Source organism: Podarcis melisellensis (assembly GCF_964234715.1).
Source record: "Podarcis melisellensis genome assembly, chromosome: 1".
In the NCBI taxonomy this organism is placed as follows: domain Eukaryota; kingdom Metazoa; phylum Chordata; class Lepidosauria; order Squamata; family Lacertidae; genus Podarcis; species Podarcis melisellensis.
The window spans coordinates 131,696,555-131,722,280 of NC_138528.1; the positions used below are offsets into that span (position 1 = coordinate 131,696,555).

The 25,726-nt window shown below is 42.8% G+C and overlaps 1 protein-coding gene across 1 annotated transcript; it reads left to right on the plus strand.

Moving 5' to 3' along the window:
* Positions 1-25,726, plus strand: MREG (melanoregulin). Its single transcript, XM_081899112.1, has 5 exons — positions 1-150; positions 10,829-10,988; positions 22,178-22,268; positions 22,567-22,730; positions 24,209-25,726. Exons 1-5 carry the CDS (start codon positions 47-49, stop codon positions 24,341-24,343), a joined length of 654 nt encoding a protein of 217 aa, XP_081755238.1. The 5' UTR covers positions 1-46; the 3' UTR covers positions 24,344-25,726.

Sequence of the window (25,726 nt, forward strand, 5' to 3'; positions counted from 1 at the left end):
CGGAGGAGCTGAGCGAGGCTCTTGCGGGTGTCTCCGCCGCTCTTCCATGGGGCTGAGCGACTGGCTGGAGGCTTGGTGCTGCTGCTGCGGCTGCCTCCGAGGACGATGCCCGGGCGACGCGGCGCTTCCAGAGAAGGAGCCCCTGGTCAGGTAAGGGGCAGGAAGGGGCAACGGGTTGCGCCGCCGCCGCCGAGCCGCCATCCTCCAAGCATTTCCTTCACGCCAGCCCAGGCTGCCGGGGGCAGTGGCGTAGCGTGGGTTGTCAGCACCCGGGGCAAGGCAAGTAATTTGTGCCCCCTAACCCGTGGATTTGCGCCCCCTAACCCGTGGATTTGCGCCCCCTAACCCGTGGATTTGCGCCCCCTAACCCGTGGATTTGCGCCCCCTAACCCGTGGATTTGCGCCCCCTAACCCGTGGATTTGCGCCCCCTAACCCGTGGATTTGCGCCCCCTAACCCGTGGATTTGCGCCCCCTAACCCGTGGATTTGCGCCCCCTAACCCGTGGATTTGCGCTCCTCAATTGCTGCGCCGCGGAGGTGGCTCCACCTGGTCGGCATCCTCTTTCAGGTACCGCCGAGGAGCCTGCAAACGCGGCTTGGAGGCAGCCGTCCTCCCCGGAACGCGGAGCTTCTGTGGAGCTGCCATGTATGTTTCCAGATGGAGGTCTATTATGGAGTCCTTGTACAAGTTTTCGTACCATCCACTTGACGTTTTCAAAACGCCAGCCTGTACTTTTTTACTTCCGGATTTCCTTTTAGTGTGCCATATCCATTAAGTAAAAAACTGGGGTGCATTTTAGTGCATTTTTAAAGGGCACACTTTGGCTTCTGTCATCCCATGGCTACTTTGGTTTGCTCCTCATCCAGCATGCCCCTGTCATTTTGTTTCCAGCTCCCCAAGCAATATTAGCACCGATTGGCACATGCTGAAATCATGTTCAAATTTCAACAACCAGAAGAATTCAATAACATTTGAATTGTTGAGCTGGATGGGCATTACTTGCTTGAGTCTTCTGTTTGCATCTTGGCCATCTTCCTGGGGTGTTCTGCTAACTGCTTATGATGCACATGGGCGTAGCCAGGATTTTTGTTGGGGGGCAGGCCTTTTGTTGGGGGGGGCAGAACTTCAGTTAGCTATGTATTTTTATTAATTGGTGGAGCAGCTGCCCCTCCCTGCCCCCATTGGCTACACCCATGATGCATGTTGATGATCTGTTGGGTGTCTGCTGGAGAGACTATCCTTGCTTGTAATGCCTATTCAGCTAGCCTTAGAAACACCTTTGTACGAGAAGTGAAGTTGAAATGATTTTTAAAATGATGCATGAAAGTGGAATTAAGGGCTGGAAAATGGAGCTCCCTTTGGAATCTGCCCTAGTTTGCTCTGGTTTGTGGAATGACTGGCACACGACTGCCACCAAACCACTATGCTCCTGGGCCTAGTTTCACTGAGGTGGTAAACCTGTGTTTGGGCGATAGGGGATACACAGGGGTAAATGCTTTCTAACAATAATAATATTGGCTAGTTTGGAGTGGGATGAGGGCTAGCATGTTTTTATACAGTGAGCCAAATTGTATTTTGTTCTTGCTATTCCATTTATCAGATTAGTTGTGGGTACATAGTGCAATTTGCCTGGCTAACTTGGCTGGACGCTACAGATAACTTGATCCCCACAGCCATTACAAACAGCTGTGATGAGCAACCTGTTTGTGGCCATCCTCAATGGATGGAGGTTATTGGTACACACTCTGGGGTTTTAATTTGTGTGTGGGCAACTGTGTATGGAATAGTTCAGCAGCCAAGCTCCAGTAAATAAGAATTTTATGATAAAAGTACAGAATTTGGTATACACAAAAGGCACCCTGTGAAGCTCAAATTAAGATAGGGAGGCCTTTCTAATCTAAAATTCAAATTAGTGGCCATTTTTTGTAACTCTGCCCTCAAATGCTGTGCTGTAGGTTTCCAGATTTGGGATATACCGGTAGCTTCCTCACTTGGGCTGAATTCCTAAATGCATTGACCAGGAATTTAGGGTCTTGATTCATTGGGGCTTCAGACACACAGAGGAGTACACAGTCTTGGTGCTGAGGACTCAGAAACTCTTATGTGTGATTACTACAGAACATAACTTGAGGCACTGCTTGTGTGAACAAAGCTGATGTCAAGAAAGCATACCACAATGAAAAATGATTAAAACTAGAATCATCTTGTGCATATCTGTTCAGGGTGTGGTTATTCCCCCCCCCCCCAAGAAAGCTTAGAACGGCAGTGTACAACCTTTCTAACCCTAGATAATGTTTATTGTGCTATTAGCCTGATTCTTGATTTTATTTAGACTTCCAAGTACGTAAGGCTAGAATTGTAGATTTTGTGGGAATTACTTGTAGCAAACATTTTTTAATAGTGAGGTTCTTTTCTCCTCTGGTTCGTAACTGGAATCCTGTATTTTGTTTTATGTTTTAACTTGATTGCTTTTGCTTTGTTTTTGAAGAGTGTGCATTTCTGTCTTGTGGCCTGTGGGTGAAGGGTACACTATAAATACTTTCAATAAAATGATAATTGCTCATTATAAAACAGTGTTGAGACCTAAAGTAGTAATTGCCCGTGGCTCCATTTGGCCAACATGTCAAACCATGGACAGTGCTGACTCTATTTCAGAACCCAAGGCAGGACACGAGCAAACACAGTAACTTTAGAGCGTTTGATCTGCTTTCTCTTTCTATCAGAACTCAAAACTTTCTAGGCCCCACTCCCTTGTTCATGGCCTGGCAGCCTGAGGAGACAGTGTGACGGACAGGGCATCAAACCATAGTTAAGGTTCCTTAATTGTAGCATGCATGACATGTTATCTGAACAGAGTGTATGAGATGTTTGTTGCTAGGATTGTCATTCATAGTAATTTTAATCCAAGCTTTGGTATGGTATTTATAATACTTATAGCCTACCTTTCCCCCACAAGTGCAACTCAGGAGTGCATAGGCTTTCCAAACATTCACCCCTCCGTCCACTAACGAGACACAGTTTTGTTACTTCCAGCAAAGTAACTACATCATGTGTTTCCCAACCTGGGACTTGTAGCAGCTTGTGAGCAGGAGTGTTTGAAACCAGCTAGGCATGTTTTGTGACTGGCACAGATCCAATTGCAACCATGTGGAGATTTCTGGGTGCTAGCTTGGCGACTGACGGCTCTGGCTGGCCTCTCCAGCTTTCTTAAGCCGGTAAGCAGAAGAGCTTATATACTACATTTATATCCCACCTTTTTGTTCAGGGAGTACATGGTTCACCCCCTTCCACAGTTAATCCCTACAGCAACCCGGCAAGGTAGGCTAAGAGGCTATGACTGGCCCAAGGTCATTCAGTGAGATTCCTGACTGGGGATTTGAACCCTGATCTCCCAGGGCCTAGTCTGACACTCTAACCACTACGCCACACTGGCTCCCTAGAGTTCATTTGGAGAAGGACCTGAACTCTTTTCCTTGAAACTTGAATTTCTTTTATTCTGGATTATTTTATTTGATGTTTTAATGTGTTGTAAAGTGAAAGTAATAATAATAATAAAATCTCATGTAAAAATAGGCGCCTAGATATTCTGTTGTGCCCATAACCATAAGGTGCTGTTTGGCAATTATCGCTGGACTGAACAATGTATGTGCCACAATTCTTCTCTAACCAAGGAAGTTTACAGCAAAGAGGCAGAACTTGACAACCCGCTCTCCTGTTTGCTGTACAGGATGAAACAGGAGCTTATGCTGGGCATGCTCCTACAGTATTTGTGCCCAGAGGCAGCAGCTCTGTCTTTTCACAGTATGGGGTTGTAAATGAAAGTAAATGAAAGGATATTTGTGCTTTTGGCCAATAATCTTCCTGGTTGGTTTGCCAGGGTGGGTGGGTATGTTGCTGCTTTTTTCAGGCAGGAGTTATTGGTACTTTAATAGTGTTTTTGGAAGAAGGCACTGACAAAATGGAAAGTAACTTGACACTGTGTTGTGGGTTATTTTTTTCATATTATGAAATTGTGCGGCTTTCACAAGTATGAGTAATACATCTTTCTACGATCTCATGCCCCACACCCAAGTGCTGTTTGTTCATTCATGTACAGTGGTACCTGAGGTTAAGTACTTAATTCGTTCCAGAGGTCCGTTCTTAACCTGAAACTGTTCTTAACCTGAAGCACCACTTTAGCTAATGGGGCCTCCTGCTGCTGCCGTGCCGCCGGAGCACAATTTCTGTTCTCATCCTGAAGCAAAGTGCTTAACCTGAAGCACTATTTCTGGGTTAGCAGAGTCTGTAACTTGAAGCGTATGTAACCTGAAGCGTATGTAACCCGAGGTACTACTGTAATTCTGTCAATAATTTCTAATGTTCATAGCTTGCCACTTCTTAAACAATAGGCCTCAAATGCCAACTCATTTGGATAAATCCTTCATAGCTTGTGGATTAAACACATATGATTAATGGTGTCCTTTTAGTAAGTGAGCATATGTATGTGCAGTGCCAGCAGTGGCCATTTTGTGTGTGTGTGTGTGTGTGTGTGTTTCCATTCTTGGCCCCTATGCACATTGGTGGAGTTCATAAAAGCGCCCACTCCCCGTTCCGAGTCCTAAAGGACTTGCCGATCGCAGGTCAATTGGACGCACCTAAGATGGTCACTGCTTCTTTTGAAGTGTTGCCATATGTGTACAGCACAGTACCATTTATATTCCACTCTCTTTTTGATTGCATAAGATTGACCAGCCATCACTGACATATATGTAGCAGGCGGCAAACTGTTGGCTACAGGCCGAGTAAGAAAAACCATACAATCTGTGATGCCTGTTAGATATGTGCAGTTATTACATCTGGGATTTATTTTCATTTTTTAAAATAATTTTTATTAATTTTCAATTAATAACATTCCAGTTGGTAGCAAATCAAATCAAATCTTGCAACATCATAATACAAACAATAAAGCCAATTATACATTCCGAATTAAAAATTTGCAGAGGGCTTCCCATGTTCTGGCTGTCGGGAGAAAGTTCTTTCACTTGTTTCTGCTTTCTTCTCTCTTATACCTGGGATTTATTCTCTCTCCCCCCCCCCCCCCGCCCCTCTACAGAAGTACTTCATGTGCAGGGAATTTGTTTGAAAATGATCACAAGATTTAATGGTCTTGCAATTCCTCTGTTCATCTTGTTTTGCATTGTAACTGATGCCTTGCAGAAGAATCTAAAGGATTTACCTGCCTGCAATGCCCTGTGCTGCTGATGCTCATGGTTTGACACAACACCTGTTTTGAGTGTGATATGTTGTGAGTATAGCTCTGAGCTCTTCCCTTCTCCAACCCATTAGCACTGTGGCAGACAAAAGAAGCTGCAGTATTCATACAGGAACATCTGCTCTATAAATTTTAGCGTATGCTATGCAAAATCTCTTAATTTGCACATGTTGCAGTTTGTTTTAGGGAAGTCTTCCTAGTTGACCTAGTAGATTTGTAATAGAATATCTTTCCTTAGCAGGGCTTTAAAACTATCAGTGTGAGCTAACTAATAATGATATTACAAAGGAAATTATGTAGAGGAATTGTAATTTACTACCACACAGACATTTTAAAATGGTACTTGAAGATAATGTTTATAGGGTAAGTAAATGTTGTTTTCGAGGCTACCAGCATGAGTTTGACCAAACTGCGGGAGGCAGTAGAGGACAGAGGTGCCTGGCGTTCTCTGGTCCATGGGGTCACGAAGAGTCGGACACGACTAAACGACTAAACAACAACAACAACAAATGTTTATAGGGTAAGTAAATGGAATAAAGAGGTGATGGTAACGTCTTTCCCACCTCTTCCTAAGAGTTAGGCTGCAGCATTTAATTGATATGAACTTTTAATATTACTACTCATAACAATAATATTCTTTCCTATGTGAGCGTATAGTAGTACCTGCTGCAATAGAAATCTGATTTTCTTTTGTTAAGCCTTTGCTTTATTCATATGAACTGTTATGCAGATTCGGTTAAATCCTAGAAATCTGTACTAAAGCTCATGATTAATTAAACTAGGATTTCCTTGATCACATAACTGTCCTATTTAGAACCTGTGTGGGGCAAAATATTTCTGCACCTTATTCATCCTTGTGCTTTACTAGTGGGTAGACAGGCTTCTTTCATTCCCACTTTAGGCCTCTTAAGTATAATTGGCTTTTTAAAGAAATGTGAACTAGAGAAAATGTTCCTGCCTAATTGAAGTGGCCCATTAAAGAATAACTGTTTCATGGCCTTTGTCCAACTATATTCTGGTGTTTTTGGTAGTGAATTTGTCGTGGCAGTGAACCTAAATGAATTGTTTAGCGTTTAATTGAGGTTCTGTAAGTGGTATGTACTAATCCAAACCCATTATTTCTAAAGGCATGTCAATACCTTACTCTGAAAATACAGTTCTCTGTTATTTTATATTCTCCAAGTGGATACTAATAGAAATTACTCACGCTTCTAATTGCAGAATTTATTTTTAAAAGCAACAGAGTGAAACATAAATTCACAACAGCTGTCAGTGAAAGTTTTGCCGTTCAGGGTGTGCCAAATGATTTCCATTTTCTACTATTCTCTATAACAGGCATAGGCAACCTCGGCCCTCCAGATGTTTTGGGACTACAACTCCCATGATCCCTAGCCAATAGGACCAGTGGTCAGGGATGATGGGAATTGTAGTCCCAAAACATCTGGAGGGCTGAGGTTGCCTATGCCTGCTCTATAAACAAGTCCATATTTTGTAGGGAGTCCTAAATGGACTGACAGAGCAAAGCAACTCATCAGAGAAGAAGTGTTGTCTAAAGGCAAAAACTTTTCATTTTCTTTTTGTAAACATAACTTACTACAACATTATGAAACTCTGATACCTATTCTTTTGATGAATCATACCTAAAGCATACAGGGAGAAAATGTGCAGCAGGCAGTGTCCACTTTGGTCCTGTAAAGCCCCAGGTTACATTAACACAATCATCAGCTGTGACTGAGATGTTGGGGCCGAACTAGAAGGGACACAGAAGATCATTGAACAGGGTCTCCCTCTTTATAAATGTCTTTAAAAGGAACATTTTAAAGACATTTAAAGAGCTGGGAGTCAGGAGTTGGATTGGAACCATGGTCCAGGGGTGGATTTATCATGTGTCTATCATGCTTTTCATATTCTGTTGGGAGCCGCCCAATAATTTATTATTATTATTATTATTATTATTATTAAACTCTTCTCCCACCATTGGCCTGATTAAAATGGCTGAAGTTACTGTTCGCCCTGTAGGGGAAAACGTATTGGCACTTTAAAGTCTTCCCCCTGGGTGGTGAATGGTGAAATGGAAAATCCTGGATGTGGACTTCCAGCTCGTTGGGGTCCGTCCTCCTGAAACCAGCCAGTGTCTGCTCCTAGATCAGGGGTCTGCAACCTTTAAGACAAAAAGAGCCACTTGGACCCATTTCCGAAGGAAAAAAAACTGGGAGCCGCAAAATTCGTCATTATAAAAATAACTTTTTTGTCACTTTTTAATTATTTCTTTGTTTGACCCCTCAGAATTACTCCTCCTCATAGAAATAAACGTTAAATTAACAAGTTACCTTTGTGTGTGTGTGTGTGTGACCAGTGACCAGCGTACATGCCCCTTAGGCGGGCGGGAAGGTGACGTCGGGACGGTGCGTGACTAACGCACGCACCGCCCCCATGCGACGTCACAGCCAGTACAGCGCCCGCCACAGTGGGGAGTGTTGGGGCGCACAATGCGCCTCCTCCCCTCGCTAGTATCCACCCCGGAGCCGCGGCAAAGGTGTAAAAGAGCCACATGCGGCTCCAGAGCCGCGGGTTGCAGACCCCTGTCCTAGATTGTGGTTTGTTTCACTCCAAAAAAACTCTGTTAACCCAAGGTTTGCTATTAGCCTACCAATCATGACCAAAACAGACCATAATCCCCAGTTTGGATGTGACAGTAAGCCAGAGATCGCAGTTTGTTGCTCCTGCTTGCTGATCTCCTCCAGAGATCGCTGTTTGTTCTCCCCCAGAGGAAAGGAGCAAAGCAGAAGCGGATTCCACCATGAAGTGTGAATCAGGCCATTCTCTCTGTCTTGCCTTTCCTTTCCCCTTGCCTTTGTTTCTAACTGCTTAACCCCCCCTCATCCCACCCCATGTGTATTCCTTCGTACTTGCCAGCTTGGGATGACATTCAATGCATGTGATGAAGCTTCTGCCATGAAAATGTTGTCTTTATGGTGCCACAAGAGTCTTAAATTTATTTGCTGCAGCTACCCTTCTACATTTATTTAAGAAAATGAAATACTGCTATGAAACAGTGGGTCTCAAACTGTTGAACCCAATCCTTCCCTCTTTGATTTAGGCTCCTTTCCAGTCTCCTCAGCCACCACTTGCAGCCATTCTTCCCATGTGAATCCACCAAACCAGGCAGAGGCAAACTCGGCCCTCCAGACGTTTTGGGACTACAACTCCCATCATCCATGGCCACTGGTCCTGTTAGCTAGGAATGATGAGAGTTGTAGTCCCAAAACATCTGGAGGGCCGAGTTTGCCTATGCCTGCACCAAACCATCACAGGGGTGCATATGAGCCTCTGCATTGTGTGTGTGTGAATGTATTTGGCTTGGGACGCTCCTCGTGATGCCAAGACGAAGAGTAAAACCAGGCATCCTTCTGAAACCAGCCAGTTCAAGGGGGTTTGAAAACATTACACTGCCAGAAATACACAAAACCAAATGTAAAGGTTGCAGGTTTGCAGCAAAATCCCTTTGGATGGAGAGAGTAAGTGTGTGTTTTGTATAAGATACAAAAGTCAGTTTTAAAGATCTGAGATTCACTTAGACTTAGCACTTTCTGTTTCCTCATTTTATAAGCTGCTTTAGTTTGCTAATCTTAATTAGGCCCGGGCGATACATCAATATATTGTCCAGGGCCGATGTGAGGTATGACTGTGGAGTGACTGCGGTGGCAGCTTCACTCAGCGGTATATCGGTATATTGCGAGTGAAACTGCCGCCGCTCCTGAGTCCCTCTGCTACCAGCGCACTGCGGAAAAAACAAGCTGCAGCCGGCGCTGGAGGCAAAGGAGCTCAGGAGCAGCGGCAGTTTCACCCGTGATATAGCGCTGATTGAAGCCATCATACCACTCTGCCATCATACTGGCACAGAGGGAGATACAAGAGGCATCGACGAGGCACGATACCACTTGTTCCTCTCTCTGCTTCTTTAAACTTCTTAGCTGGCCTTGCCTCAGCCAAGCAGTTTTACAGGGCTGGAGGCAGGGTGGAGCTCCATTAAAAGGCTCCCACCCTCCAGCTGAGGGAGCCCCATCCTTCTCCAGCTTGCGTGCAAGCAGAAGGACTGAAGCTGATCAGCTGGGGAGCTGCCTTGGCACGAAGTCAGACGGGCTACCTCCTTCTCCCTGGAAAAAGAGGTAGCCTGCCCGTTGGCTGCCGTCGCAAGGGTGCCTTCGTTTGGGGGGCTGGGCTACATCCCCCTGTCCCTCCAGCTCATATGCAAGATGAATGGACGTGGGGCTTCCTCAGCTGGGGGGGGGGGAGCCTTCTCGGACCCGGCTGAGAAGCGCACAGAAGCCCCACATTCCTCTGGCTCATGTGGTTTGTTCAGGGGGCAGGAGCCCCCCAGCTGTGCAGTGCAAGTTCCCTCCAGGCCAAGCACTGGACACAAGCTGTGTCGTCCCCACAAAAGCACTTTGGCTCCCTCGAGAGCAGTGGCAGTTTCACCCTGGCGCCTCACGGGGCTGGGGGCGATGCATCGTGGTATCACCAGACCCCACAATGTTTGGCTGGTGATAGATTGTGATGTTGAAAACCTGAGATCACCCTAGTCTTAATTTTGTACACTTTGGCTTTGAGGACTGTGTTTCTTCTGTTTCGTATAGCAGTTTGCACACGGTTAGTGCAAACAAACAAACAAACAAACAAACAAACAGTTGGTGAGGTTACGTCTCTCATTTCAATATTGGAGAAGAAGTTGCTCTAGTGCATTTTCTCTTTGCCTTGGCTCTCCTTGTTTTTCACAAAGTGAGCTCCTGATTAGGACTGGGTTGCAGTGCCAGGGGAGAAAGTGTAACAGCCTCTCCATTGCTCAAGTACCGTTTTCCTGCCATCAGCTTGGTGCACATAGCTTTTCTGCAACCCGCTTTAGGCAATCTGAAAAGAAGCCAGAGTGCTGGATTTAAAGAACCTTGTGGGAGATGTGATCACAGCTGTCCTGTTGTCTCCTTTAGTTTGGCCTTCACTGAGGGAAGAAATCTGTTTCTGGTCTGAACCACTTCACATGGGAAATGGTTGGGGGAGAGGTTGTTTGGTCTTGCCTTTGCTTTACAACTTGCAGAGAATCACTCTTAACCCTAATACCACCTCATATCCCCTTGCGCTTCTCTTAACTAAAAATCAAAGTGTTGGCAGAGAAGAGTTAGAATTAAGTTTTGTTGGCTTTGTGAGCTTCCCAGAGATCTCCTGCCATGGAGTGGCCATATAAAGGGAGAATAAAATAAAAAATAAATCTTGGATCTGCTGTGTAATGTGTGCTTAATCATCCGTAACCTCTAAGCAGCATACATAGAAATATTGATAAAGCCAAACATTAAAGGCAAGTTAATCTAAAAATGCTTTTAAATATAAGTTAAATCAGTTGTTTAAAATATACATAAAATAGTAAAACCACATACTAAAATTGCATGCCTACTTGTAAGCTAGAAGTGATATAAAATATAAGTGTAAAATATAAGTGATGTTGGCAATTCATATGATTTACATCATTATTTCAAAGCTGCATTGCTAACAGAGCTTCCATTTCTTTCTTCATTGTATTTCAGTAATAACAATCCTTATGCTTCATTTGGAACAACTCAGGCATGGGATGAGGAGAAAAACTTGTGGAGTGCCCCTCATGACATCTCCCACACAGAAGCGGATGATGACCGGATATTGTACAACTTAATTGTGGTTAGAGACAAATTGGACAAAGATTCTGAGGTAAGTCCTGTATGCGGACACTGAATAAATGCTCAAGGTATGCTGAGAGTGAATGATGATGGTTATGAATGCTCTTATTGTTAACCTGATGGTTGCTGTTAGTTCTATTAACTTGATGCAGAAATCTTGAACATAGTTTTTTTAATGTTAATTTGTACATATCTCTTCAGCAAGAGAAAACACAGCTGGAAAAACATTAAGAAGCTAATTAGATTAAGCAAAAGAGTTGCTTAGGAATTTCTAATTTAGGGTTGCTATATTTTGAAGAGCAGATCAAACTGCACATCAGACCTTTAACCCAACATATGGCAACCCTAGTATGTGTCTGAATCTGTGTGTATCTATGCACTCATATAAGGGAAGGGGAGAAGGGGAGGGGAGTGTCAGTGTAGAGGGAAGAATAGAATGAGAGGATAGATGAAGATCAAAATGAAAAGAAAAAGGAAGGGGGAAGGGAAGAATTGAATGAGGGTAAAGAGTGCAAGAGTAGGAGTAGGGGTTTGGAGGTAAAAGTCAGAGTTCAAGACAGAATCAAGTTAAAAATGGGAGGTGATGTTAAAAAATCAAAATGTAAAGATTTCCCCCCTCCAAAGAAATTTGGAGTTAAAAATGCAAAATCAAGATGCAAATTACGGTTTGAAGGAATAAACCAAAAATTGAAAGTTAAAAGGTTAAAATCTTTGGAGGCAGAGTTTAACCAGCTGCTGTGCGGTTCTCCCTAGCTCTGGGTCCTGGTATATTCAGCTGAAAGTTAACACAGCTCTCTCCTGCCTCCTCAAATTGTCAGAGAGAGGGGACGAGAATTTAGATGAAATAAAACAATACGGAGACGGAAAAATCCCTTTTTAAAGAGAGGAAATGGGAGGCAAGATGGCGGTTGCCGCGGCCTCACAGAGCTGCTAGGGACCACCAACACCAGTTACATGGTTTGGCTGATCCCCATGCTACCGACACCACCACCACCGCTGCAAATGGGAGAGAGCCAGGGGAGCCCAATGTGAGAGCCGAAGAGGCCACTTGGAGCCCCCTGTTCCCCAACAACCTTTGCCCCAGATCGCCCTGGCAGCAGCCAAACAGAGCCCGGAGGCCTGGGGAGCTGAGCAAAGAAACTCACCCCGCTCCGAAGCTGGGGAAAGAATGCAGCGGTGCCCCCCATCTGAGCATCCCTCCACGGCTGCCATTGCCACCACCACAGGAGGAAGGCAGGAAGGGACTGGGAGTCCCAAGGAGGCCATTTGCAGCCTCATGGGTGGCCGGAAACGGGAGCAGGCCAGGGAGCCGCACGCCGGGGATCATCCTGGGAGGAAGTGCACACTGTGTGAGCCTTTTCCCTTCCAGCAGAGGGGTGCCGGCAGCAGCCAGTGACGGGTACATCAAGCAGCGGTGGAGATGATTGGGTTACCCAATTCAGCTCTTGCCTTGTTATCATTAGACTTAAATTTAAACAATAACTTTAAATGCAGAGACTTAGTATTTTTTCTATTATCAGCAGCCCAATTAACAATAGTTGGATACTGGAAACAGCCTACAGAAATTCCTATTGCAATCTGGGTAAATAATATTTGGAATGTGGCTCTATCATGACGCCTTACTCGCCACAGAAGGGTAATTAAAGGCACTTCAAGAATAGACACTTTTGGCGAGACTTGGCTTCCATTCCTTTCATTTATAAATGAGACAAAAGGTACTTTTATTCCACCCACAATACAAGAATGTCTGTGGAGAGGATGCTTGAATTGATAATGCATAAATAAACATATTGCTTGCGTACTGTGTGCTACGTATGAAACTCAATAAGAATGTACCACTGGACAAGTAACTGTAGTTATATGTTGTTCTTGTATTTACATGAAAACCAATAAAAATTATTTGGACCCCCCCCCCCAAAAAGTGGCATTTGTTTTGATTCCCCCCAAACAACACTAAAATCAAGGGTGGGATTCAAGAGGGTGACCAAGATGTTCAAGGGTGTGGAAACCAAGCCTTATGAGGAACAGTTGAAGAAGATGGGTATGTTTAGCCAGGAAAAGAGGAAATATGATAGCCACCTTCAGATATCTCAAGAGCTGTCACATGGAGAATGGAGAAAGCTTGCTTTCTCCTGCTCCAGAGGGTAGGATCCGAACCAATGGCATCTAGTTACAAGAAAGGAGAGTCTGACTAAACATCAGGAAGAGGTGTTCGACAGTGCAACAGACTCCCAGGAGAGGTCCTGGACATTCCTTCCTTAGAGGTTTTTAAATAGAGGGTGGATTGTTAGAGCTAGTTTAGATTCCTGCATTGCAGGGGGTTAGGCTAGATGACCGTCAGGGTCCCTTACGACTGATTCCACCATAACTAGTAAGTCCCATCAGTGAAATTGTGCAAGAGCTTGTGCAACGGGTCTTCCCTTATCCCCCCCCCCATGCCCCCAAAATTGGCTTGGAAAGAGGTTCGGGAGAACCCTTGTAGAAGCAGGCAGCGAGCAGGAGATGGGATTGCTTTCCCCAGTAGAATGGTTGTTCAGTGCATCCTCTGGAGCACACATGAATGACACGGGCGGATGTTAAGGGGGGGGGGCAAAATGGTCTAGACAGGGAAGTTGTAAATTGTGCTCCAGAAAAATGACTTCTGATTCTGTTAGCTTGCTGTAAGCTCCTTTATCTTACAAGAGGCTTGTAACTTACTGTATTAATATTTTAAAATACAACAGTGTTTGAGTGTATTATTGTCTTGATTGAAGTTCCCAACCATGCCCAAGAGAAGAGTGACGGAAAACATGGATCAAATATCGAGTGTCCTAAGCTATTCAGAAGAAATGTATTGACGGGAGTGTTGGAAAATGTTAATTTGCATGTACAAGCATGTCATACTGCTAGACACTGGCAAGATCTCCAGAAATAGATTTCTAGATATAGATGATGGCTTATAAAAATGCCTAGTAGTACTTTTCTATAAAAAGAGGTGCCGGAAGAGAGGCGCCTCCCTCTCTTGTTCTCTTATAATGGCAATGGCACCCTCCTGAGGGGTTCTGGAACTGAGTTCTGGTGAGTCCCGATTGCAAAAAGCCCTGCATATGCCAAACACACTTCTGCTTTTCTTGCCTCATTCACCCAGGGAAAACCCACACTTTACCACTGAATCGGAGCAAACATCAGTTGGGTTTTCCATGGACTGATGTTTGCTCAGATTTAGCAGTAAAGAGTGAGTTTTCCTGGGGAAAGCAGCAGGGAAAACAGCTCAGACCCCTGCTTTCTAGGCACAGGACCAGCAGAAGTGTGGATGAGCCTTAAAGGCAGTGCTGTTGAACTTGCTCAGATAAAAGAATGAAAGCAAGGAACTGAATCAGCAAAGATGTTTACAAATGATTTCCTGGAATAGAAGTCACGAAACCTCCTTTCCTGTTTCCAGAAATGGCTCCATAATCCCCCCTGTCATTATAGTGTCAACATGGTCAAATAAATCCCTCTTGACGTAGAAGAAATAAGACTTAAGATACTTCCAGATTAGTGAGTGATCTTGGAAAGTAAAAGTCCAGCAAAGTAAGTGTGTGTGTGTCGCTTGAAGGAGCTCAGAGGAGGTTGAAGGAGTAGACTAGGAGAGCAGCAAGCTCTTATATGCGATGGCTTTCATCTTGAGTAAAGAGCAAAATCACTTTTCCCACTTCTTTAAAGAGGACTTGGTCCTCTGTGACAAGCGGTGGTTTTAGATGGGAACTATAACGGCATGTGACTGGACGTAATCCTCTTAGTGTTGTTACATTCCAGCTCTCCACATGGGTTTAGTATAAGCTGGTAGCCTTTCAGATTCAGAGGATAGGTTTGAGATGTTAGGAAGTGATGGTGTCAGTTTTCCTGGTGAAGGCTAATGCTTGACTGTTAATCCTGCAGCTCAGTGGATCCTGGATCTTCCATTTATGTGGGACTGAGGCTTAGAATTGCAGTGATATAAATGTTTATTAGTATACCCTAATAATAGAGTGACTGAAAATGTGTGTGGTGGGTATTATTCAAGTCTATCTTTCTCACATATAATCTACCATATTATTCTGTGTATAAGACTAGGTTTCCCCCCTTAAAAATAATGTCAAAAATTAGGGGGTGTCTTATACACGGGGCCATCTCCCCCCATTTTCTTAAATCTGAGTCCCCCAAAACAGGGGGCATCTTATACATGGAAAAATACAGCAGTTCTCTGTGTAGGAAACTTTATGTACCTTTATGAGAACTAAGCCCTGAGTTAACTATTCTGGGGGTTCCTTTTGTCTATATGTAAATGAAAGGGGTTCAGCAGCTAGAATAAGCAGCCACGAAGTTTTGGGAACCTTGCCTTATATACAAAAGTGCTTCCATTTCATAGTGTGTGGATTTCTCTCTCTCTAGAGTACGGGTAGTCAACCTTTTTATACCTACCACCCACTAATGCATCTTTCTTGATGGTAAAGTTTCCTTACAGCCCACCAGTGCTCAATGGAAGGAGGATTCAGCTTGTGCCGTAGAACCCCCTACTGCCCACCTAGAATCCTGAAACGCCCACCAGTGGGTGGTAGGGACTAGGTGGACAACCCCTGGTCTAAAGAATAGAAGCCAGAAGTTTGTGCAAAATTGTAGACATACTGACCGAAGGTAACCTTCAATATACTTTCATGTTCCAAGCCACAAGACTGAAAAAGTGAAAGAAAAATCTGTCCCCATGTTGCTTTCACTTCTAGGTTTGCATCTCAGTTTGATTCCTGTAATGACTTGGGGAAAGTACCACTGTGCTACTATGTAATCGATTTCCACTAAAACAAAAACCTGTGCCTCATTTAACATTTATTCTTTTCATAACAAAATGAATGCATATAATTTTCTTTTTCTGATTTATGACTTTTGGAATCTTGCAACGAACAGCTGCAACTTGATTTAAGTACATTTAATAAACATTTTATTTTGAAAAATCTAGTTTCACAGCAGTTTTCAGTGTGCAAAGTGCCTTATTTCTTGTTGATCCCCACAACAATCCCCACAAACGGGAAAACCTGCTGGATCGCTCAGTTGGTTAGAACGTGGTCCTGATAACACCAAAATCTCAGATTCGATCCCCATATTTTTGCATTGCAGGGGGTTGGACTAGATGATTCTCAGGGACCCTTTCAATCCTGTGATTTATGGTTTTGAACTGCAGTGGTTAATAAACTGTATGTCTGTGACTCAGATAATTATGTTTGTTGAACTTCACAAGTGAAGTGAGAGGCAGCCAAAAGTAGGATTGCAGGCAGAAATTTCAACAATATTAATTTTAAAATGCTCTCAATAAAACATGTATTGCACATATCTAAGTAAGAAGGTGGGTTACTTCATGTTTCAAAATGGCTCCGGACTGCTTTCTTTTATTCTGCAACATCACAGTCTTTCCCTTTCCCTATTGAGAAGATGGAAGTGTATCTGTCAACTGCTTTCAGGGAGATAATGACATTGGAAAATAAAGTAACCCAAAGACTTGTTAGAGAACTGTGAAAGGCTTTGACACTTGGGTAAATCAGCCACATCTTAAGCGAACATGAACTTTTTCTTTGAGCCATAGCACAGTACACAAACACAGGGAAAGAGAACCTAGACCCCAATTATTTGGCCTACGTTCTTTGAAAGAAATCCAAATTTGGTGTCCCAATTATTGAAGGATGTATTCAGTGCTGGTGGTGACCTTGCGAGAAGAATGCTACAAAAGCTAAGCTTCACGGCACAATGAAGCTGCTCTGCTGGACTGTCACATCCAGCAGTACAAAAGAAGCCAACCTCTTAGTGAGAGAGGAACAGAACATTTGGAGAACAATTATGTACGGTCTGTTGGCATGATGTGTATTTAAGCCTTTGGTTTTGTGTTTAATTTGGCTTCTGTTTTACATGTAGTACTCTCCTTTATGCGTGCATTTGAAATCTTAAGCTCACGGAACAAAAGTTCTAGAAATTTTGCAGGATAGATATTGGGGATGACTGAGAACTTGGTGTTGTCCATTTCTCCTGGGCAGAAAGGCTGGAGACACAGGGCCATCATCCCACCCATCAGGTGGGGTGAAGCAGCTGCCTCAGGTGGCAGAAACGCAAGAGGCAGTGCCCCCGCAGGCATCCTGCCCCAGTGCCACCACCGAATCAAACCAGGTGAGGGAGGCTTTGGCAGCCGTGTAGAGTTCTGCCACCCAGAAATGCGGCGGGCGGTGATTTGAGGTTTGCAAAGCTAATCTGTTAAGCTCTTGGATTTTGTAATGCTTTTGCCACGATACCTGTAGCCTTAAAGTCTAGAAATGACTGCATAGGTTGCAATAGGATTAAGGCAGTTGATAACATACATACATATTTTTCTCACACTCATTTGAGAGCCTTCTGTGTTTGTATATTGATGCTCAGCTGAGCCTGTTGTAAAGCGGGGGGGGGGGGGCTGCCTGGCCAGCAGGCCAAATCCCTGAGTCCACTATCCTCCCTAGGCCAGCTTGGACAGAGGGGCTGGTGTCATGTGATGGACACCTGTGAAAGTTCAGTAAAGGCTTTGGAGTCCAGCCCTTTATCTTATTCTGCTTCCAGACTGCTCCACAACAGCAGTGCAGAGTCATATTTTAGTTTTCTTAAAGTTGTATATTTTCCCCACTGCTATTCCTGTTGAGCTGTGATATCCAAAATAGTGTCATTCAGCTAAGATTACACTGAAGAAGGGAATTCAAATGCACCCAATTGGTATATGACACAAGAAAGTCATTCAGTTTTTGTTTTATTTCTTACAGTGTTCTTACAATATTTCTTTTTATGTTGTGAACCACCCTGTGATCTTTGAAGGGCAGTATACAAATTTACCAATTAATTAATTAATAATACAATCTGATGTGTTGCCAATTTGGTTTTCCTAATAACTGCTACTTGTGAAATTGTAAGGAGAGTGCGCCTATGGCTATGGATCTCAAGCATTTTTCAGAGGCCTTATTTTATATACCATCCTATACCTGCAGGCCTCAGGGGGGTTTACAAGATAAAATTACAATAGAAAAACACAAAAGGCATAATCAAAATATAAACAAAATATAATCAGGAACAGCCTCCCCCGCAACACACATAGTTAAAAACAGTTTTAAACAATTTAAAAACACAATTAAAAAGCAGTTTAAAAGAATGTGAACAGTACTCTCTGCTGGGTAGCAGCAGTCCTTGTGAAGCCTGTCCGGCCCCGTCCTGGGCGTGGCGGAGAGGTCGGAGCAGGACCCTCAGACTCTCGGCAGGTCTTCCTTCCTTGCTGGGCAAGGAAGTCCGCAGTCTGTCAGGCCCTAGGACTTGAAATATTCTTATCTCTCTTTTGGATCCAGTAGTCAGGGATATTAGACTCCTTTTATTCCTAGCGACATTTTTGTCCCCAACAAAGACAATTTGGGACTGGAAGACCCTGTTCAAGACGTTTTGTCTCCCAGTCTTCCTGCCTCAGCCCATCAGCATTCAACAGTGGAGACTTATTGGAAGTCTTACTTCTTGCTTCTGTCCTCTTGACATTTTGTAAGAGCATCGTGCTGCCGTGCTTTCTCAGTATCCCAAAAAAGGTTTTGAACGGCATTTTAGAAACTTGTCCTTCCATAAGAATGGTTTGCATATGTACTTAACAAAGGAATAATTTTGTATATCACTCTCAAAAGTATGAGCATGCTGGAACTTGTTATCTAATATGAGCCAGTATTTTTGCTTCCAGTGGAGACCCCACTTAGTAGTTTCTTTTGTGATTTTTTTGGTGCCCCCTAGCGGGGAATTTACACAGATTGATGCTATTTGAAGTTAAAAGGAGTAATTGCACAAGTGCCTGAGAAGGAAACTAATTATATGTGGGACTGCTGTTTGCCAACACAAAGTTCTTGTTTCTGTGCCAGGCAACGGTACCTTTCTATGTTCTGTCACCATCTTCTTTCCTCAAATGATTTAGCTCCAATTACAGCTTCCATGTTTCAGTTTCCTTTAGGGTTGCCATACTTCTGGGAATTCCCGGACGTGTCCTCTTTTGTGGGTCCTACATGCCTGTTGGTGTGGGGGATTTTACATTTGAAAGCAATTGTCATGGATTTGGGGGGGGGGTTTAATGTGGGCGGGTGGCTCTGGTTGGTTCAGGCTCAGGCACAGGCAACTTGGGCTTGGACTCTGGCTTGGGCTCAGCAGTGGGGCTATTGGGTCGACTGCCCTAAAAATAGCTTGCCCCTTCCACTTCCTGGCTATAATAATTCATGCAGCTTTCAATAAATTTGTGAGCAAGTCCTTCATAGCCTGTGAACCTTCCACCCCATCGTAAATTGATAATAACGCTACTTCTGGATCTTCAGTCAGCTTTAACCCAGTGATTTCTGTTACTTCCTTAAACACCCTTTGCCCCCCAAATTGTATATATTTACACCCCCACCACATGTGAACATAATTCCCTGTTTCCTGGCACCAGACCATCTCCAAATTAATTTATAATAATTTTCTTTTATCGACTGGACCTAATGGTCAGGGGTCCCTTTACCTTTTTATTCTTATAGACGTTTTCAATGTACGTTTCTCCCATATTTCCTCCCCAGCTTTGACTATCTATTTGCCATGATGTCTCCTTTTCACACAACTCTTTTAATTGATCTTCTTGATCCTCCATTTCTAGTAATATTTAATAAATTTCACTGGTTTCCCCTTTTATAAGGGATTTATTTTCTTTTTTTATCTCCCCTTTTATATTTCCCCCCCCCCCAAATTTTGTATATTCTTTGCAGTTCTTGTTTTCCCTTAACCACTTCTTTGCCCATTGCTCCAGTTGTATACAGTTATACCATGTTATTTTACTTCCTATTAAAGCATCTCTTATTTGTTCTTTGCTTCTCATTTTCTCTACCCAATCCTTTATTTTAAGTATTTTCTTCTCTTTCGCTTCTTTTTCAATTTCCTTTTTAAAATTTACTGGGAAGTCTTCTATCATCACCACCAGGGTTAGTGGAGAATTTGCTGGTATCAATTTTCCTTTATATTTCGCCCATATCTCAATAATATTTTTTAATAAGGGATTTTCAATATTCTGCCACTATTTTCTATCTGGTTTGATAAAAATTATATATATTCACTAACTTCTCCTTCATTTCCTGTGTAACCATTCCTGTCTAACCATTCTAATTCTCCTTGTTCTGTTATCCCGTGTATGACATATCATAACTGATTTGCTATATAATATAACTTTATGTTAGGGAGCCCCAGTCCACCTAATACTGCTTTCATTGTATCCCATATTATTGCTTGAGTCCTTTGCCTCTTTTTATTGATCTCCCATACATCTAATAATTCTTTCCCTATCTTATTTACTGTTTGACTATTATTGAAGATCCTCGTGTCTAACCTCCATCTTCTGGCTTCCTTGTAATCTTTCTTTATTTTTAATACCATATTAACCAATGTGTGGTCGGTTACTACTAGCACACCAGTGCAAGTAGATAAATAGGTACCACTGTGGTGAGAAGGTAAATGGTGTTTCCATGTGCTCTGGTTTCCGTCACGGTGTTCCATTGCACCAGAGGCGGTTTAGTCCTGCTGGCCACATGATCCGGAAAAGCTTTCTGTGGACAAACACTGGTTCCCTTGGCCTGAAAGCAAGATGAGCGCCGCAACCCCATAGTTGCCTTTGACTGGACTTAACCATCCGTGGTCCTTTACCTTTTTACACAGTGACAGTACAGGCTCCTAAACAGCATCACAGCACCACCTACAGGGTCTACAAAGACCACACTCCAATTCACAAGTTTACTGCTTTGAATGAATAGGTCATTCATAAACTGATACAGGACACTCATAAAACATTCAAGCTCCTTTCATACATATGTCAAACACATTGTCGCAAGCAGAGAAGAACACCCAATTTCCCGGTAACCATTATTCCGCAAATCAATAGTTGGAACATGTCCAGACAAATAAAGGGCTTCTCCACATGTCCGTTTAATGTGCATTTGCTCTTAGTTATGTGAGCAAGGTTTTTCAATGTGTACACATCATCCTTAACAAAATGGCAGCCCCAAATTCCTACACATTTAATCCAGATTTTCCCAATCCATGGATAATCCACTGAGGAAAAATGGCCCAGTACAAAAATGTAGTCACTGCTGACAGGGAAGCTTCTTTGATGGAACCTACAGACATATAAAAACTGTTCTGAAAATGCTTTTTGAAAAGTGTTTTTAAAAATACGTTGAATTTTCCATAAGGCTCACTATTGCCATCTAGTGTCACATTGTATATTACACTTAAAACACACTTAAACATTTTATTTGCAGCTGTATAGCTGAGTCTTTGGTGCACTTTATTTTTTGGGGAAGGTAGTTTGTCATGTACCCCTCTGGGTAGGAGGGGCTTTTATTTTCATACCCCTTACCTGTATGTGCTGCTCAGCTGAATACAAACTAGCCATTTCGTTTCCAGTGACCAAAATGCTGCTGCACACTGAAGGCACAACAAAAACACATCTGAAGGCTGTAACTACTGCAACAATATTCAACAACAACTCCACCCCCACCCCCTTTTGCAGCCACCACAAATCAAGAGCTCTGTCACTTTGCTGCTGCCACTCCCTGTTCCATCTCCATTCCGCCGAGCAGCAGCACTGCCACTGCTGGGAGGGCACTTCTCCCCCCCCCACAACACACTGCAAAATAAAAAAAATCCTTCCAGTAGCACCTTAGAGACCAACTAAGTTTGTTATTCGCATTCTGAACCAGGTAACTACAACATCACTAATTTCAAAAGTTATAGCAACCAGTTAGTAGACATGTTTGTTGGAAAAAGTTGGATTTTCAGATTGTCAATTTGATGTAATTGTTTAAGCTGGTCCTTTCTGTGATTTTTTAAAAAAATTGCTTTGATTTAAACCAGTCCCCTCTGCATTCAGGTCTGTAGTTCAAGTTTGTGAATAGCTATGTGAGAAGGAAGCAATCCTCCCCATCAAAATTACCCACCTATAAGCAATTGTCCTGAAGCAAAATATTTGGTTGATGAGTTCAAACTCCCTGACCCCTCCCCACCCAGTGAGCATAATTAGAGTGCAGTATGGGAAAAAACTGGCTTTGGAACATATAGTGCTCCTGAATAAAATTGTGTTTAAAAGGCAAATGTACCTGTGAATGTGAAGACCCCTGGAGATCAGAGAGAGCTGAATTAAGGCATTCAGGAGTAAAGGTGGCTGATCTTCTTCTTTTGCAGGAATGGCAAAAGCTGAACTATGACATCTATACCCTGCGGCAAATGCGAAGGGAAGTGAGAAACAGGTGGAAATGCATTTTGGAAGATTTGGGTAAGCCAGTGAAGCTCAAGCTGTTTTCTTATACATAATGTTTGTATGTTAACTATATGTGAGGAAGGGAAATCTAATAAACACGCAAAAAGAAAAACAAAGATATATGCACTCATTTTTGTGTGATAGTGAGATATTTTTTAAAAAACAAAAGCCCCATTTCTTAATACTGTGCCCCGTTTCATTTTACCACTGGGTTTCACATGTGTCTGCAAGATGAAGGCTACCTTTTGTTCCTTTGCAAAGATATTTACAGTAACCTGCATTTGCTAACATGGGACTTAAAATCCTGTCCTAGGTTTTCTGAAGGAAGCAGATACCCTGTTATCAGTGACCAAACGGAGCATTGTCAGTGACTCTCAGAACATGAGCAAAGCCCGGGAGATCCTCCTGAGGCTGTCTGAGGAGACAACTATTTTCCCAACCAGCTGGGAGCTTTCAGAGAGATACCTCTTTGTGGTGGTAAGTCTTGACTTCTCTCTCTCTCCTGTGATTACCTTTTCATACGCTTTCATGGAACTGCTCAGTGTGATTTGGAAAGTATATTGGATAATGACCTAGTAGTGCCTGTCTAGCTGCATACAGTCCTGTTCAGGATTGGTCCCGTGACTAGGAATGACCTATTCAGCACAAGATTTTACATCACTGCAAGCTTGCATTAATATAGAAATATAGCAACTTTTGTGCCAAGAGCCACAGATGGCATATTGACAGTTGTCTCTGGCACTGAATCAAGATTGCTTTATAGCCAGTTCCTTCCAAAGAAATCTGCCCCAGAGTGTGAGCCGAGAAGACAGTTGCTAGTACCCCAGACATACAGATAGACTGTTTTACATCTGGCTCACGAAGCTGCCTTTTCAGGGCACTTGGGGCTTAAGCATACATTGGGAAAGGTTGCTAGAGAATTTTATTGGCCTGATGTGTTTTGAGATGTTATATATCAGGTCTTGTGATGTATACCAATGAGTGGGACATGACGGAGATCTTAAGCGTTTCCCGTTGCAGCCCAGTTAGATTATTGGGGAACCATTCACTAAAACTGGAGTCGATATTATTGGCCCAAGGCCACAAGCCACAAAATTGGCAAGAAGTATAACTAAACTGTTATTGTCAAAACAAAAAAAATTCCTTCCAGTAGCACCTTAAAGACCAACTAAGTTAGTTCTTGGTATGAGAAGAAGTATCTGAAGAAGTATCTGAAGAAGTGTATCTGAAGAAGTGTGCATGCACACGAAAGCTCATACTAAGAACTAACTTAGTTGGTCTTTAAGGTGCTACTGGAAGGAATTTTTTTTATTTTTACTATGGCAGACCAACACGGCTACCTATCTGTAACTTAAACTGTTATTGATTATTGTACTTGTTTTTGTGAAATGATTCCATTATCACAAATTAGTGCCCCTTTTGTGGCAAGAGCTTTATTAAGTGTTTTTGTTGCTGGGGCTTACCACAAACTGTCGCCAGTGACTTAGGTGGAGTTTTCATCTCCTGGTTAATGCAGCCTATTTTTTAAATTACTAAAATTGAACATAGGACAAGCCTGGCTTATTATCATTGGATCAATGGCTTAGTTGAAAGGCTGAATAAATCTATAGGGCACATGTTGCTGAAATAGCTCATGGAAAAGAATGGGACCAACACCTTAGTTTTTGATGTGCACGTATCCTGATTCAGTGCTCCTCAAAGTAGTATATGGGAAGTCTCTGCACAATCCGTTAAGCTTGTTAAAACAACAATGGGAGGGAGTGTTGTAAAGAAGCCCTTTGTCTGTTTACGATTATATACAGAAGCTACAAACAACCTTGAGTGATGTTTGGGAAACTTCCCAAGAGAGTCTTAAAGTTGCCCAGCAGGGGCAAAAACATCACTATGATAGAAATTCTACTTGGAGATAAAGGGTTGAGTTTGCATGGAGTTCAGCCACTTTTTCTCTCGTGCAGGATCGTCTCATTGCCCTTGATGCTGCTGATGAATTCTTTCGAATTGCCAGTGCAACCTATCCAAAGAGTGAAAGATGCGCAGTGAAAGGGGAAGTCAATCTGATTGCGGTCCAGTTCAGCTCTTCTCCGTCATAACACTGATCGCCTTTGGATGGACTTTTGATTTTGAAGGGATTGGCCAGAGTAATGTGACTTCTTCCTTCAGGAAACTAGTATATCTCAGAAGTGCAGGATAAATCCAGGATGGTGTACCTGTTGTACCTGTTGTATAGCGTGATGCAATAGAGAATCACCTTGACTCAGGAGAAAGTCTGTGATTGGAGTCTGCTATAAGCTTTGGTGCTAGATTAGATACCGGCAGTAGTCTTACAGCTGCAGTGAATATAAAAAGTGCAGTGACAGAAACCTCCTGTACTGCTTCAGATGTAATGTTTTTCTCTTTGACAGCTTGGTAAAATTGGTACAGTTATTTCCCATAACTGACCATTTTCCTGTGTTCCTGTTTAAGTAGGATTTTAACAGGGTGCAAAGTTAACTCCTTTTAAAACTGCCATTTCATCAAGTTCCTTCTCTCTTGAGAATACACCATGTATCGTGCCAGCAAAACTCCTCATATCCATCTATGCAATTAGAGATTCTCCGTCTGGTAGATGTGGGTGATGTATTCATCAACAATGGCAGAATGTTGTGAGAACCATCAGAAACCATACTGCAAATTACTTCCTAGCAGCAAAAGAGTCTTACACTGTCTTAATTAGCATTTTTAGAAGTGAAGAAATCAAATCCTGCTATTCTGAGCTGGTTTTGCCTCAAGATTGTAGATTTTTGAATCTACAATGGCTGTTACTGAGCTTTCCTCATCATAGCACGAATCCGTTGTTCCACTGTGAAAGATTATTGTGTAAGCATCTTTTTAAAGATGTTGTATTGAAAACATCTGCAAGCCTTCCTTTTGTCCTAGATTCGTATGCAGTAGCTATTGATTCCAGTTGCCTCCTTTGTTCCAGCTGATATTTTTATCACATACTGAACTTGGACATTACGGTGTCCTGAGGTTTGGCTCGAAATGGAACATTTAGTAATTGAGGGGCACCTTTTTTTTTTGCACTTGCATCTATTTTTCACCAACCTGTTGGAACAAATGTGTTTATTGAAATCTATATTGTTACAAAAGCTAATGATACGAAATGTTTTAATATAGCCCAAATAGTATCTTGCTGTTTTGGTCTGGTAATGAGCAATGGTTTTAAACTATGGATGTGGTGATGGTTCGTTGTCACTACTACTTTTTTAAAGCAAAGAGCTGGTGCTCTCACCAGATGGTATTTGGTTTTTGTGGTTGCAACATACCTAACAAAATGGCAAGAGGTATTTTAAGTGTTTGTACCAGTGATGTTAAAACAGTTATATGAAATGTGTGCTTTGTCACTTCCGGGGGGGACGGGACGACGACTGTATTGATTCTATACTTTCATACCTTAATTTAATAAATAAAAAGTCCCTATGTGATTCTTCCCT

Bases quoted from the DNA above. Each gene is read 5' to 3' on its own strand.
- MREG (XM_081899112.1), top strand. From the start codon at position 47: ATGGGGCTGAGCGACTGGCTGGAGGCTTGGTGCTGCTGCTGCGGCTGC. The intron at 151-10,828 runs GTAAGGGGCAGG...ATTGTATTTCAG, and splicing joins GAGAAGGAGCCCCTGGTCAG to TAATAACAATCCTTATGCTT. The intron at 10,989-22,177 runs GTAAGTCCTGTA...CTTCTTTTGCAG, and splicing joins AATTGGACAAAGATTCTGAG to GAATGGCAAAAGCTGAACTA.